At 44.9% G+C, this 16,000-nt stretch overlaps 1 protein-coding gene across 1 annotated transcript in view; it reads left to right on the forward strand.

Moving 5' to 3' along the window:
- Positions 1-16,000, forward strand: part of MKLN1 (muskelin 1) — a 102,678-nt gene that overhangs the window by 34,058 nt on the left and 52,620 nt on the right. Inside the window, exons 5-7 of the mRNA XM_026687528.2 lie at positions 5,816-5,925; positions 6,691-6,883; positions 14,451-14,528. Of these exons, the coding sequence (XP_026543313.1) occupies positions 5,816-5,925; positions 6,691-6,883; positions 14,451-14,528 (381 nt within the window). The remainder of the gene's footprint in view (positions 1-5,815; positions 5,926-6,690; positions 6,884-14,450; positions 14,529-16,000) is intronic.

Below are 16,000 nucleotides of genomic sequence, written 5' to 3' on the forward strand. Positions count from 1 at the left end.
TCTATTCATCCACTATCTATTCATCCATCCATCCATCTATCCTATTATCTTAACTATCCGTTTGTCTATTCATCTTATCTATTCATCCACTATCTATTCATCCATCCATCCATCTATCCTATTATCTTAACTATCCGTTTGTCTATTCATCTTATCTATTCATCCACTATCTACTCATCCATCCATCTACTCTTATTTATCCATCCATTACTATCTACTCTCTTGTCTGTCCATCCATCCAATCTTATCCAGTCTTATCTATTCATCCATTACCTATCTACTCTTCCATCTCGTCTGTCCGCCCACGCATCCAAAGGCTGCCCATCTTAAGCAAATCTCCACAGCTCACAGCAACAACAACAACCGCAATAACAAGAATGTACCAGACTGGGAGACCACCCTTTTTGGGGAAAGAAACGGAAAGCCTTGTGTATGCTAGCAAGTCCACTCCTAAAGCCAGATGACACTCTGCCCCAAAGGTAAATTTCCCCAACAGGGAAGTACTTGAACTCAGCTGTTTATTGCTAACCTTAGACGTCCCTTCGAGTAGATCATAAGTTTCAGTTTTCTGGTGGTTATCATTGCCCAGTTCATTGTCTTGCCTTCACACCAATTTGCGTAACAAATGGTGTTGGGACTCTCCCTGTGTGTGAGGACTCCCATTATTTCAGATAATCTATCTATCTATCTATCTATCTATCTATCTATCTATCTATCTATCTATCTATCTATCTATCTATCTATCTCCTGCCTGAGAAGCACAGCTGTATAAGCGGGTGGCATGATTTGAAAAGGTTCTTGGCATTCATTAGGTTTCATTTCTTGTTTGAAGGGCTCGTGCCTCCGCAGTGAGGAACTTTGTGTTTTGTGGCTAAAGGGCAAGCCCCCCTCAGAAGCTTTCGAAATAACAAGCCTCGCTCTGATGGAAGGCACTTTAATCTTCTGGCAAGGCTGGAGCTTGTTGTTAGGAAGTGCTCAGTTTTTAATTAGTCAGGGAGTTGCAGATTGTTCTCCTCTTTCCTTGATCTTAGCAGCAATAGCAATAGCACTTAAACTTATATTCCGCTTTATAGTGCTTTCCAGTCCTCTATAAGCGGTTTACAGAGTCGGCCTATTGCCCCCCACCCCCCAAAACAATCCATGGCCCCATTTTGCTGACCTCGGAAGGATGTAAGGCTTGAGTCAATCTTGAGCAGGTTTGGATCGAACTGCTGGCAGTGGGCAGAGTTGGCCTTGCAATACTGCATTCTAACCAATGTGCCACCACGGCTCTCTCTCTCTCTCTCTCTCTCTCTCTCTCTCTCTCTCTCTCTCTCTCCCTCCCTCCCTCCCTCCTATCTATCTTACTCGCTCTTATCTATCTACCTACCTACCCACCTTACCTACCTATCATCATTGCAATTGCACTTAGAGTTATATACTGCTTCACAATGCTTTATAGCCCCTCTCTAAGCAGTATACAAAGCTGGCCTATTGCCCCCCGCCTCCAACTATCTGGGCCCCCATTTTACTGACCTCAGAAGGATGGCAGGCTTGAGTCAACCTTGAGCAGGTTAGGATCGAACTGCTGGCAATGGGCAGAGTTGGCCTTGCAATACTGCATTCTAACCAATGTGCCACCATGGTTCGCTTGCTCACTCTGTCTGTCTGTCTGTCTGTCTGTCTGTCTGTCTGTCTGTCTGTCTATCTATCTATCTATCTATCTATCTATCTATCTATCTATCTATCTATCTATCTTACTCTATCTACCTACCTATCTACCTATCTATATCTTACTCGATCTACCTACCTACCTACCATCATTGCAATAGCACTCAGAGTTATATACTGCTTCACGATGCTTTACAGGCCTATCTAAGCAGTTTACAAAGTTGGCCTATTACCCCCCCAAACAATCCAGGGCCCCATTTTACTGACCTCGGAAGGATGGAAGGCTTAAATCAACCTTGAGCCTGGTGAGATTCGAACTGCCAAATTACAGGCAACCGGAACTAGCCTGCAGTACTGCATTCTGACCACTGTGCCACCACATCTTGCAATACTTATGGAAAGGAGATTTAACTGCAAGAGGGTGAAGGATCTGGGTTTTATTTTCCGGGATTGGCCCAAAGTTCCTTTCCCCCCCCAAAAGCAGCTGAACTGAAGAAGCTTCTTGGATGAGAAGCGAAACATCTTCAAAGAAAAATGAAGTCCAATTGCCTCCTGAAAAAGCACCTTTGGGACAACCGTGACTGAGAATCTCTATAGGAATCTTTCCAGGATTGGGTTCATACAGTAAATATCCATGTTTTGGATGGGGGGGAATAGTGTGTGTTGAATATCAACTTCTGATGTGGATTGATGTTGATTGGTGATTTTTACTATATTTCAAAAAAGGTGATTTTAATGAATCCTCCACAGCTGTCATATCCTTGGCGCTCTCTGAGCTTGGTGGTTTTCTTGCAGACGTTTCATGACCAAACTAGGTAACCACATCAGTGCTAGAAGGGTGTGGGGTTTGTGGAGTGATGGAGGAGGACAAGTTGGAAGAGAAGGGCTAGAGGAAGAAGGAAGACGAGTAGAAAAACTGTGGGGTTCTTGCTGCACCCTGAGCTTGGTGGTTTTCTTGCAGACGTGTCATGACCAAACTAGTTAATATCAATGCTAGAAGGGAGTTGGGGTTTGCGGAGAAGAGGGGGAAGAGGAGGAGGAAGAGGTCCTTCGTGCTCTCTGAGCTTGGTGGTTTTCTTACAGATGTTTCATTAGCAAACGAGTTAACATCCTCATTGCTAAAAGGGAGTGGGGTTTGCACTTACGAGGGCTATCCACAAAATAGATTTAATTTTTGTCTGTAGCAAGAAGGGGCGGAGCTACGGGGCCATCTTTGGTCTGTGCGTCCGCCGCTCAGTCTGCATCTAGTCGTGCTAGTGGGAGGTTCGTATCGTTGCCCGTTATTTCACAGCAAACGTTTGAAATGTGTGCTGCAATTGAAAATCCTGCGAGTTGTGAGGTGTGCGATCAGTGATAAGGTTTTTGTTGGCAAAAAACCATTAACCGATTGAAATTTTTCGGCAACTGTGTGAAGTGTACGGGGACAACATCATCACTAAAGGTGGAGTGCGCCAATGGTGCATTAAGTTTAAAAATGGACGAACTAACGCTCATGATGAACAGCGGAGTGGACGTCCGAGCATTGTGACGCCGATCTTGCACCAAGCGACTACCACTTGTTTCAAGGATGAAGACCTGGCTTGGAACACAGCACTTTGACGCACGACACGGAACTGCGGGCGGGCGTGACTGACTGGCTCAAATCTCAGGCGGCTGAATTTTATGACAATGGAATTACAAAGCTTGTTCACCGCTATGATAAGTGCCTCAATTTGTTCGGTGAATATGTTGAAAAGTAGTATTTAAGTGTCACTTTCAAGTGTATATAATAAATTTTTTTTCCCTACACTTTGTTTTTTTTCTATTGCAAAACGTAATCTATTTTGTGGATAGCCCTCGTATTTTTATATACTAGTTATATGCGTTAACAAAAAACCAAAAGGAAATATAGAAGATATGAGTTCAGAGGGATGGTTCACATCAGCCAGTCCAACCTCTTTTTCATCGTAAAAAGGTAAAGGTTTCCCTGTCACTCATGTCCGACTGACTTTAGCGCAGGTGCTCATGGCCGAGGGAGCCAACATTGTCCAAAGACAATATCCGTGGTCCTGCGGCCAGCATGGCTGCATGCCAAAGGCACATGAAACGCTCTTACTTTCCTACCAAAGTGCTACCTACTTATCTACTTGTATTTACATGCTTTCGAACTGTTAGGTGGCCAGGAGGAATGGGAACTCACCCCATCTCGCAACGGGGTCTCGAACCCTGGGTGTAAACTCTCCTTAGTAGAAGTCCATTAAGCCTTCCTGGCCACATTTGAAAACCTCCCACAGTGGAAATCCACCACTGATGTAGGCTGTTGAGGGACATGTAGATTCAGATAATTTATTGAGGTTATGGATGAGGTTAGAGTAAATAATGGACCAGAACAGAGCCAGATGTTAGCAGATACACACGTTTGTCCATTGCCTTCTTCCCACCCACCCCTTTCTGACATATTTTTCTTTGTCTCCCAGTCTTCAGGGAAGGGACAGAATAGCTCTTACAAAAGATTGGAACGCTGTCTTTAACAGAAAAGTTTTGGCAGTAAACTGCCCCCTGTTGAGACAGGTGGACCACAAGCAAAATTTGGCTGCAGGCCTTTGAGATTCTGTTAAGTAAAGAACATAGGGCATAGAATGATAGGGTTGGAAGGGACCTCAGAGGTCTTCTAGTCCAACCCCTGCTTGAGCAATCACATTTCAGACAAAAGGCTGTCCAGTGTTGGAGCACCCACATCTTCTGATGGCAAGCAGTTCCACTGGTTAATTGCTCTCATCGTTAGGAAATTTCTCCTTAGTTCTAGGTTGCTTCTTTCCTTGATTAATTTCAAAGTATTGTTTCTTGTCTTGCCTTTTGGTGCTTTGGAAAATAGTTTGATTCCCCCTTTTTTGAGGCAGCCACTTAGATATTGGAAGACTGCTATCATGTCACCCCCTAGTCCAGGGGTCGCCAACCTTTTGGGCCTCAGGGACCACCAAACTCATAATTTTAGATCGCAGGGACCACTAACCGGTTCTGTGGGCGTGGCCTAGTTTGTGGGCGTGGCTTGGTGGTCATGTGACTGGCTGGGCATGGCTTGTATGTAAATATTATAAATATGCATATAAATATTGAATTTTTTATTTTAAAAAAGCAACTTTTACCCAAAATCAGGCAAAGCAGGCAGGCAGATTGAGTTGCTCACAGAATCACAGATTCATTCAGAGATCTATCTATCTGCTCAGTCTGTCACATAAAATTTGCTTGCAAGCAAACTCATAAAATTTGTTAGCAAGAAAACTCACAAAATTAACTCACAACACACCATGCATGTAAATATTGAATTTTTTATTTTAAAAAAAGAGCAATTTTTACCCAAAATCAGGCAAAGCAGGCAGATTGAGTTGCTCACAGAATCACAGAATCGTTCAGTGATCTATCTACCTGCCATCGGCTAGCTGAGTCTCTCAAATTTGCTTGCTGTGAGTCTCCATTGAATTTGTTTGCAAGCAAACCTTCAGTCCTAAGGGAGGTTCGGCTGTGCTGAGCCGAAGATCTAAAGACTAGCTAGAAAGCAAGAAAAATCCAACCATTTCCTGCTTCCTAGCTAATCTAAATCTCCCGGCACAGCAGAACAGATGATGGTCAGAAAAAGGAAAAATAGCAACTTAGCAGGCAAGTTTGCCGGGTAAGGAGTGAGTGAGTGGGGAGGGTTCCCTCGGGCCATGTGGGCTGAGCAGCCTTGTGTTTCTGCGCAGCCTGGATTAATTGCTTTGGGGGGGTGCTCTGGGGGTGAGATTTCTCTGCGGCCCACCAAAATTTTCTCACGGCCCACCGGTCGGCGATCGCTGCCCTAGTCCTTCTCTTCATTAAACTAGACATACCCAATTCCTGCAACTGTTCTTCATATGTTTTAGCCTCCAGCCCTCTAATAATTTTTGTTGTTCTTCTAGAGACTTTTGTCGATTTGAAATCTTATTCCCAGAATGCAAAATTGCAATAGCAAAGGATAGAAAGACAACCAATTCTATTATTCTGATAATCATCACATCCTCAGACTTTGTCTCATGCTCTTGAACGAACTGGGAGCTGTGAAGTTGCCTAAGAGGGGGGTTGTGCCAGAGAATAGCAGGGCAAGAATATCTGTAGTCAGCAGGAATTCATATTTCAGAGTGATGTAATTTCTTTCTCCTCCTTTTTTCAGTTCCGCTCCTGTCCTGGGGTCCCAGCTTCAATTTTAGCATCTGGTATGTTGAACTCAATGGTATTGATGATCCAGATGTGGTACAGCCCTGTCTCAATTGGTACAGCAAGGTAGGATTGTAACCTATGTACGAAACAGCCTCAGATAGGGAGGTGTTGTGTATGAGAGGGAGGGAGGGAAGGGAGAGGAGGAAGAAAGGAAGTTGGGAGAGAGAGAGAGGAGGGAGAAGAAGGGAGGTTGGGAAAGGAGGGAAGTAGGGAGGGGGAAGGGAGGGAGGGAAGGCAGAGAGGAAAGGAGGTTGGGGAGAGAGAGAGGGAGGGGAAAAGGAGGGAAGGAAGAAGTGGGAGGGAGGGAGAGAAGGAGGGAGAGCGAGAGGAAAGGAAGCTGGAGGGAGAGGAAGGGAGGTTGGGAAAGAGAAGGGAGGGAAGGGAGGGAGGGAGAGAAGAAAGGAGGTAGGGAGAGTGGGAGAAAGAAAAAGAGAGAGAGAGATTGCTTGCTTGCTTGTGTGAATTACAAAACTTGGTTTGTCTATCAACGTTATGTAGGTAGTTTTTGATTTACAACCATTTTTTAAGCAGCTGTTTGAAGCTACAACAGCATTAAAAAAATCCCAAAGGTGATTTTTCCAAAAGACAACTGGACCTGCGGCAAGAAAGGTTGTAAAATGGCGCAGAGCTCACTTGACGACTGTCTTGCTTGGCGGCATAAATTTTGGGCTCGATTGCAGTCGTACGTCGAGAACTACCTACCTATCGTTCTCCTAAGCCTGTCCTTCCGAGGATTTGGATTTGCCTGTGACCTAAGCTTAGCTCTGCAAAGTTACCAGCGGTACGCTCCTCGGTGCTGTTCTCATAGGTTTTCTTGTGTTCCAGTAGTACCGTGAACAGGAAGCCATTCGCCTCTGCTTGAAGCACTTTCGCCAACACAACTACACGGAGGCGTTCGAGTCCCTGCAGAAGAAAACCAAGATCGCCCTGGAGCACCCCATGCTGACCGACCTCCACGAGAAACTGGTCTTGAAGGGAGACTTCAACGCGTGCGAAGAGTTGATAGAAAAAGCTGTCAACGGTGAGTTCCCAAAAGGGTTGTCCCAACGGTTTCTCAGGGGGGCAACTGGACTTCCTCGTTTGTTTTTCTTTTGGAGGCGTTTCGCTTCTCATCCAAGAAGCTTCTTCAGCTCTGAGAGGATAGTGGGGAAGGGGAGAGCCGAAGAAGCTTCTTGGATGAGAAGCGAAACGTCTGCAAACGAAAGAAAACAAGGAAAGTCCAGTTGCCCCCTGAAAGAAGCACCTTTGGGACAACCATGTCCTGGATGCCTGAGAATCTCTACGGACTCTCCCAAAGGGTTGTGTCACAACTGTCATCCTGCTCCGGCCTTGCTTCGCTAAATGCCAGACTGCCATAAGCTATGGGGTTAAGTGTGTGGGTGTGGTGAGGGAGCTGGGTACGGAGGAAACAGAAACTACACATCGTGTTGTCCCTGAGATGTAGGTGTCAGATGACCTGGGGCGTGGTCCAAAGGCAACACGGTTAAATAAGCAAGAAGAGTCCCTTTAATTATCTCCAACTTTTCCCCCAATGTCCAGGTTATCTTTGGCTGGAGAAAAACTCTCCCAGAAAACAGCCTTTTTTAAGTGGAGAAAATTCAGTCCGAAAACAAAAGTATATACAAACTGAAACTAAAAATTCAAACAAACCCATGCTGCAGTAATAATTAACTTGACAGGGCAGGAGAAGGAATTGCAGGCTTGAAAGCACAGCAAAACTCACACAGTTAGGAAGACGCCAGGGACCCAGATAAGCCTCTACGATACCAGATAATTCACAATTTGCTCCCAACAACTTGCTGCGCGCAGCTTCCCTTTTTAAACACTGTGTTCCCAGCTGCACTTAATGAAGGGAATCAGGGCCCTTTCCTCCTCTGTAAGCCACGCAACTCAAGTTGCTCCCTTCTCTGTTCCTCCCTATGTGCCCTAGGATGAAGAGGGGGTGGGCCTGGGTCTTCCTCTGAATTCCCTCTCCCTTGCTCTACCTCTCTCCTGCTCTGCTCAGCTGCACTTTGACCTTCCCCAAGTTTCTTCCACAACCAACGGAGCCACATTCCTGCTCCCTGTCAACTGTTCGGCCTACCCCTCCGAATCAGATTCCGATAGGGGCATGACACCTGCCTTTGCAGGGATGGTAACCAAAAACAACTTCTTGGAATGTGACTGGACAGTCGGGAGGTAACGGGGGGGAGGCGTGGAACGAAAAAGAGGAAGATGAACAGGGCAAATCTTTGTGTGCGAAACCTCAGTTCCAGCTTTGCTTCATTGTAACCACTTGGCTTTTAATAAAAGCCATCTTTTGGAGTGGAGAGGTTTTCCTTGCCCAGAAGACCAAGCTGGAACAGGGCTGACAGGTTGGGAGGAAGGCCAGAGGCATTTCTTTTCTTTTCTTTTTTTTGGTAAATTTTATTTGAGTTTTCACAAAGAGAAAAGAAATAGAAATAAAACATCTTTTTTTGAAAGCAGCATAATCCCGGGTTACATTTCTTCGTACAGACGCAAAATTCAGGTTCATGCTCATTTTTATATTCTATTCCATATCTTATTACTATTTTACATTTTCTACATGGCTTCTCCCCTCTTTTAATTTTCTCCATTTTATTTTATTTATTTCATCTCAATTCAAACCATTATATTTATATTTTTTTGTCTGTCCTGTTTCAATTGTCTATTATCTTTTCTCATTAAACAAAATTTCTCCTGTAGTTACTGATTGGAGGATGATGCCTTTATATCTTTCCCCTAAAATTATAACACTCAATATAATACATAACTTCCATTCGGATTCTGCTTGGTACATTTTTAAACTACGCACAGTATTCTTGAAGAAAAAAAAATTATAAATGTATATAATTAAAACAACATTCCATTCCAATTCAATTCTATCATTAATATTAATATTCATTAAAGTCTTAACATTTTTCACGTTACTTTTCAATTAAATATCATACTTCTATGGGAACAATTATAAACTTCCCATAGTTAATTCCCCCCCTCTTCACTTATATTTTACAAAACATTGACTGATTAAAATGTTCCCCGTTCAGGAAGGCCAGAGGCATTTCTGACAGTCTAGTTAGGGAACTGATGAATTTGTGGCGTTTTTTTTTTTTTTGTTGTTTATTTTTTAAAGCTCCAAATATGTTGGGAATGTATTATCCTGTGGAGATAATTCTGGGAATTGCAACCTCAGGGCATCTGGTGTGTGATCTGTTGGGGAAGGCTGCCGCCCGAGGACTTTTAGCCTGTGATTTGTGTTGTGTCATAACTGCTGGCTTCGTTCTAACTCTTGGCGTTGGGATTGTTTTCTGCACCGTGGGTGGCTGACAAGTCCAAACAGAGTGGAAAGCTTCCTGTTTATGTTGCATTAGCTTGTCACATTGTTAGAGGGCCGTTCCGTATGATCCTTTGGGCCGGCTGGGTTATCGTTTTCATCGCGTGAAAAATAGCAGTGTACAGGGACATGATGGCTCAGTGGCTAAGACGCTGAGCTTGTCGATCAGAAAGGTCAGCGGTTTGGCGGTTCGAATCCCTAGCGCCGCGTAACAGAGTGAGCTCCCGTTCCTTGTCCCAGCTTCTGCCAACCTAGCAGTTCGAAAGCACGAGCACTGCCCCCCTAGAGCCGGAAACAACTAGCATGTATGTGTGAGGGGAACCTTTACCTTACAGTTTACAGGTAAGTCCTCGACATACGACCATGATTGAGCCCAAAATTCCTGTTGCTAAGCAAGATGTGAAGTGAGTTTCAACCCATTATATCACCTATTATATCACCTATTCAACCCATTATATCACCAGCTCTTTGAACTATTACCATCGAGAAGGAGATTTAGGGTATTAAGAACAAGGACGACCAGATTTAAGAACAGTTTTTATCCAAGTGCAGTTTTGAGTTTGAATGCAGGTTCATAAGATTTTTGTGGAATTTAAATGGCTGAGAGTAATGGGGTATTTACATTTTTAAATTGCATAGAGATTATTGTATGGTTGGTTGTGTTTAGTTCAATTTTTTTTCTTTTAGTGGTGTTTGTCCAGTTTTACTTTGTGGAAGAGCACCTCATTTCATTGCACCCGCTAGCGAGTGTAATGACAAATAAATTCTTATGTCTTATGTCTTTCTTGCCACATTTGCTAAGTGAAGCACTTGGATTGTGAGCAACACGGTGTCCCAAAGGTGCTTTTTTTTTTTTCCAAGAGGAAACTGGACTTCAGAGCCGAAGAAGCTTCTTAGATGAGAAACGAAACGTCTTCAAAGAAAAAAAACAGGATTTTTTTTTTTTTTTGCTTCTTGAAAAAAAGCACCTTTGGGACCACTAGGGACAACCTGGAGGACTGAGAATCTCCGTAGACATTTGGCAATACGGTTGTTAAGTGAATCCTTGTCAGAAGGTTGCAAAAGGGGATTGCGTGACCCCAAGGCACTGCAACCGTCATAAATATGAACCGCTTGCCAAGCGGCTGAATTTTGATCACGTGACCATGGCGATGTTGCGACCGTCGTAAGGGTGAAGAAAATGGTCCTAGCTCACTTGTCCCAGTGCCGTTGTCATTTTGAACGGTCACTAAATGAATGGTTGTAAATCAGGGACTACCTGTAATCTAGTGATTTTTGATATCGTGGCTTCAATAAGGTAGCTTCTGAAACTGTGTTTCATAGGGTTCTAAGTGATTTTTTTAAAAAAACAACTGGCTGCGGAGATGACCCACTCAGTTAAAGAAGCTATTTAGCCATTTTCCTCCAGGATGGATGACTGGGAGAAGGTTGAGGCCACTTCATTCTCCAAAACCTGGATCCCACTTCCTGGAATTCACAGTGATGAAACATAAAAGTATTCCTCTTCAGCTCCACATAAATGTACTGTACAAATTCTGTAGGTGTGCATTTTGTATCGTTGTTCCCTCAGGCCTCTGGGAGGGTGAAAATGGCCTCCCCTGGGCTATGGAGGCCCCCAGGAAGCCGAAAACAGGCCCATTTCCGGACTTCCTAAACTTCCGGGGGCATTCTTCGCCCCCCAGAGCCTCCATGCAGACCCTGCACTTACCTGCATCCAAAACGGCCCGTGTGGAGACTCCTGGGAGGAGGGGTGGGCGGGGCCAGCTGGCCGATTCAATTACCGTTTCAGCGAACCAGATGTAAATTTAACATCCGGTTCGCTCGAACCGTCCCAAATCAGCTGAATCCCACCCATGATAGTAAGCAGTGAGGGGCTAATTTCGACGTGATGCTTATTTTTCTCTCTCTTCATGTGGTGATTCGCCGGTGCAGATGGCAGAGGTATCGGACAGTGAGGACGAAAGGGAACCAGTCAGGGAGTCTGGAGAGGACTCGGACGAGGGTCCTGCATTCAATGCAGGGATGGGGCCAGGACCATCTGAGAGTGGGGTGCGGCCTTCAGAGCCTTTGGAGTCTGGCAGCAGCGAAGTAGAGGACCCCAGGGGGGGACCTGTTTCCAGTGCACGTGTGCGCAGAGCTGCTAGTAGGCGAGAGCAGCTGAAGCAGAGGGGGCAACTCAGGAGTAAGGCTGGGAGGTTGATGCCCCTCCCATAAGGGATAAAAGCCAGCCCTCGGTGATGTGCTCTTTGCAGGAAGCAAAGCAGTTCAGTAATCTCCGAGTCCTCTGTGAAGCTCTGTACTCTGGTCGTTTTTTTTCTAGGTTTTTGAGTTGGTTGATGTTAGCCTGAATTGGACTTCTGTTTCTTGGCAGCATTCGACAGCACTGAAAAGCGTGCTGTTATCTGGAGGAACTGTATATAATGAGTTTTTGGTTGGGAATGCAAGTAATTCCCAGCGTCGCATTAAAAAAGGTTTTACTTTTAAATTCAGTTTGTGTTTTATTAAGTTTGATGAATCCTGGGTCAGAACATGTCAAGCAACTCATGTGGAAAATAGAAAGACCCGAGTGATGGATCTCTTGGCTTTTGCAAAAGAGATCTGTCAGCATGACTGTGCAGAAAAGTCACATCCTAAGTGCTGATGCTTTCCAGAAAACCCAAATGGGTTTTCATTCCTTTGCAGAGATTTTTTTTACAGGGCTATTTCTCTACAGGGGAGAAAATGCCCGTGTTTGAATTTATTTGCTTAAAATAATATTTTTCATGCTAATCTACTGTTCGAGGTGGACTTCATTTCTGTCTATCTTTCTGTTGTTGCCCGCTGACGGCCAGTGGAACTGATGACAGACTCAGAGAGTGAGGAGGTTGGGGAGGAACATGGGCCAGTCCTGGAGTCTGGGGAAGGCTCTGACGATGGCTCTGTCTGCAGAGATGGGGCCCAGGGTCATCTGACAGTTATCAGCTGCCTTCAGAGTTGGAGATCAGTGGGGAAGAAGAACAGCAGGAGCCTGTTCCCAGTGTGCATATGCGCAGAGCTGCCAGGAGAAGGGAACAGTTAAGAAACAAGGGTTGACTCGGGAGTAAAGGCTCAGGTGGACGGTGAATGGCCCCTCCCATAGGGAATAAAGAGGAGCGAAAGGGGAGTGGGGTTTGCAGGAGACAGTTAGTTCAATTCATTAGGGTGAAGATCTGTTCCTGATTTCTTGCAAAATAATTGCTGCTACGGCGTGGCGTATGGAAGGTATCATCCTGGCAACTCTCCAAGCCTGATAAAAGTCTGTAGCTGTGAAATCTCATAAAAGACTGTTTGCCGTGACTTTGCTAGAGAGGAATTCCCTTTAACCTAAATAAATGGGGGTTTTATCAGGACGAGGAGTCGATTTCGTGCTATTGGGGAAGCCTAGGTGAGAACACTTTCCTTAACATTGTGGATAGGCATGTCTGGCTTTTTTAAAAAAATCTTTAAACTCTGTTATGATTTGCTATGACAACGGTGTCTAGACAGCACGATGAATTAAAATCACTGGGCAGAATAAGTGTGCGACTTACAACCAGTTCATTTAGTGACTGTTCGAAATTAACAGCGACACTGGGGGGAAAAAAGATTCTTGGCCATTTTTCACATTTACGACCGTTGCAGCATTCCGCCACAGTCACGTGATCAAAATCCAGCTGCTTGGTAACTGATTCACATTTATGACGGTTACAGCGCAACCCTAGGTCACATGACCCCCCTTTGGCCCACCTTCCAACAAACAGAGTCAGTGAGGAAGCCAGATTCACTTAACAACCATGTTACTAATTTAACAGTGTCCGTGATTCACTTAACAACTGTGGCAAGAAAGGTCACAAAATGGGGTTAAAAATTCACGTCACAAATGTCTCATTTTAACAGCAGAAATGTTGGCCTCAATTCAATCAGAGTTGAGATGGGAGGGACCTTGGAGGTCTTCTAGTTCATGGATCGCCAACGTTTTGGGCCTCAGGAACCACCAAACTCATAATTTTAGATCCCAGGGACCACTAACCGGTTCTGTGGGCGTGGCCTAATTTGTGGGTGTGGCTTGGTGGTCATGTGACTGGCTGGGCTTGGCTTGTATGTAAATGTTATAAATATGCATATAAATATTGAATTTTTTATTTTAAAAAAGAGCAACTTTTACCCAAAATCAGGCCAAGCAGGCAGGCAGATTGAGTTGCACACAGAATCACAGATTCATTCAGAGATCTATCTATCTGCCACTGGCTAGCTCAGTCTATCACCTAAAATTTTCTTGCAAGCAAACTCATAAAATTTGCTAGCAAGCAATCTCACAAAATTAACTCACAACACACCATGCATGTAAATATTGAATTTTTTTATAAAAAAAGAGCAACTTTTACCCAAAATCAGGCAAAGCAGGCAGATTGAGTTGCTCACAGAATCATTCAGTGATCTATCTATCTGCCATCGGCTAGCTCAGTCTCTCAAATTTGCTTGCTGTGAATCTCCACTGAATTTGCTTGCAAGCAAACCTTCAGTCCAAAGGGAGGTTGGGCTGTGCTGAGCAGAAGATCTAAAGACTAGCTAAAAAGCAAGAAATCCAACCATTTCCTGCTTCCTAGCTAATCTAAATCTCCCAGCACAGCAGAACAGATGATGGTCGTAAAAAGGAAAAATAGCAACTTAGCAGACAAGTTTGCCATGTGGGCACCAAGGACCCCACAGTCGTCCTCCTCCTCCTCTTCCTCCTCCTCCCCCTCACCCCCACAATAAACTCCACTCCCTTCTAGCACTGATGATGTTGCCTAGTTGGGTCATGAAACGTCTGCAAGAAAACCACCAAGATCAGAGAACACCAAAGACCCCACCGTTTGACCCTGAGCTAGAAATATTGTCTCCTATCGGAGTCTTACTTCCCAGGACATCTGCCTTTATGTGAGTCAATCCCTGGTGACCCCTTTCTTCAATCACCTTATCTTTTCCCCACATAGCAGGGTGACAAGGATTTTTCCCTACTTACCGGATGCGCTCCGCATCTTAAAAGTTGACACAATTATATTCACGTTTTTTTAAAAAAAATTATAACAGCCTCCCTCCCTCGCTTTTTCCTCTGGTTCTCCGTCTAATTTTGTATGAAATTACCGTGCTGGTTAACCGCTTGTTTTCTACTGCCGTTTGGCAAAAGGTTAAAAAAAACCAATCTTGCAAGGCTGCTGCGGTGGGAAGAACTATGGCAGCTCACTCTTTTCTTTTCTTTTTTCCTTCCAAACAGATGGTTTGTTCAACCAGTACATCAGTCAGCAGGAATACAAACCGCGGTGGGGCCAGATCATCCCCAAAAGCACCAAAGGTACCGTATTGAAACTGGGTTTGCTGTGAGCTCTTTCCGAGGATCTGGTTGACGCGAAAAGTAGATACTACTTCCAGATTCAGCTGCCAGGGATATTAACAGGTAGTCCTCGACTTAAAACAACAATCGGGCCTGAGATTTCCGTGACTAAGCAGGGCAGTTGTTAAGTGAGTTTTGCCCCATTTGGCCACCTTTCTTGCCCGGGTTGTTAAGCGAATCGCTGCAGGCGTCATTTACAAAGTTGTAGAGTGAATGTGGCTTCCTCGTCATCTTCACTCCAGCGAAGGAACAATGGATGGAAACTGGACAAGGAGAGATTCAACCTGGAAATAAGGAGAAACTTTCTGACAGTGAGAAGAATCAACCCATGGAACAGAAGTTGCCCTCAGAAGTTGTGGGAGCGCCATCACTTGAGACTTTCAAGTAGAGATTGCAGTGCCATCTGTCAGAAATGGTGTAGGGTTTCCTGCTTGGGCAGTGGATTGGACTAGATGACCTACAAGGTCCCTTCCAACTCTGATTATCTGTTATAAGATCATAAAAGGGGCATCCCATGACCCCATCTCCGTTCTCAGGGGGAGAGAGAGAGAGAGAGAAAGAGAGACTTTTGGCTTCATGCAAGGAAAGCAGCAGAAGCAGCAGAAGTCTTTCTTTCTCTCCCCCAAACTCCACCAGAAATGAGTCTTTGCCGGTGCAGCCTCTTGGAGCAGGAGGCCTTGCAGGGTCCCAAAGACTCATTTCTGGTGGAGTTTGGGGGAGAGAAAGAAAGACTTTTGCTGCTTTCCTTGTGTGCAGCCAAAAGCAGAAGAAGAAAGAAGCGGAAAGAAGCAGCCCGGTGGCCAGACCAGGTGAGTGAGGCAAGTTCCCCACCCCCCAGCCCTTCCCCCCCTCCCCTCACTATCTCATGCTGTTTGCAATGCAAGCGACACAAGCCTTGTGTTCCCGCGGGCTATATGGGCGGCGCAGCCTTGTGTTCCTTCTCAGTCTGGATTAATTGCTTTGGGGGGTGACATTTCTCTGCGGACCACCAAAATTTTCTCGCGGACCACCAGTGGTCCCCAGCTCACTGGTTGGCGACCACTGGCCTCGATAACTTCTTTGTGTTATTGGAATTGACTGAATGAATCATTGGTTGTTTTAGCTCAACCTTGTTAGAGTTGACAGGCAACAGCTCTCTGGAGATCTGTGCCCAGAGGCCTTTCTACTTTAGCTAACCATGCCCAGTTCTCTTTGGCTTGTGCATTTTTTTCTCTCTCTGAAGACCATCAATATCATATCTTTTTCCAGGAATGATTTACAGACAGTCCGCGACTTCCAAGTAATACACCCCTAATAAACAGCACTCCAAGGCAGGTAGATTCAGCGGTGGGATTCAAATTTTTTTTTTTTTTTACCACCGGTTCTGTGGGCCTGGCTTGGTGGAGGCACTTTGAGCACGCCCATGCAAGTCCCCCGTGGCAAACTTGCCCTTT

The sequence above is a fragment of the Notechis scutatus genome, chromosome 6, assembly GCF_049901735.1.
Source record: "Notechis scutatus isolate UNSWTSFEM ecotype Mainland chromosome 6, rNotScu1.2, whole genome shotgun sequence".
Lineage (NCBI taxonomy): Eukaryota > Metazoa > Chordata > Lepidosauria > Squamata > Elapidae > Notechis > Notechis scutatus.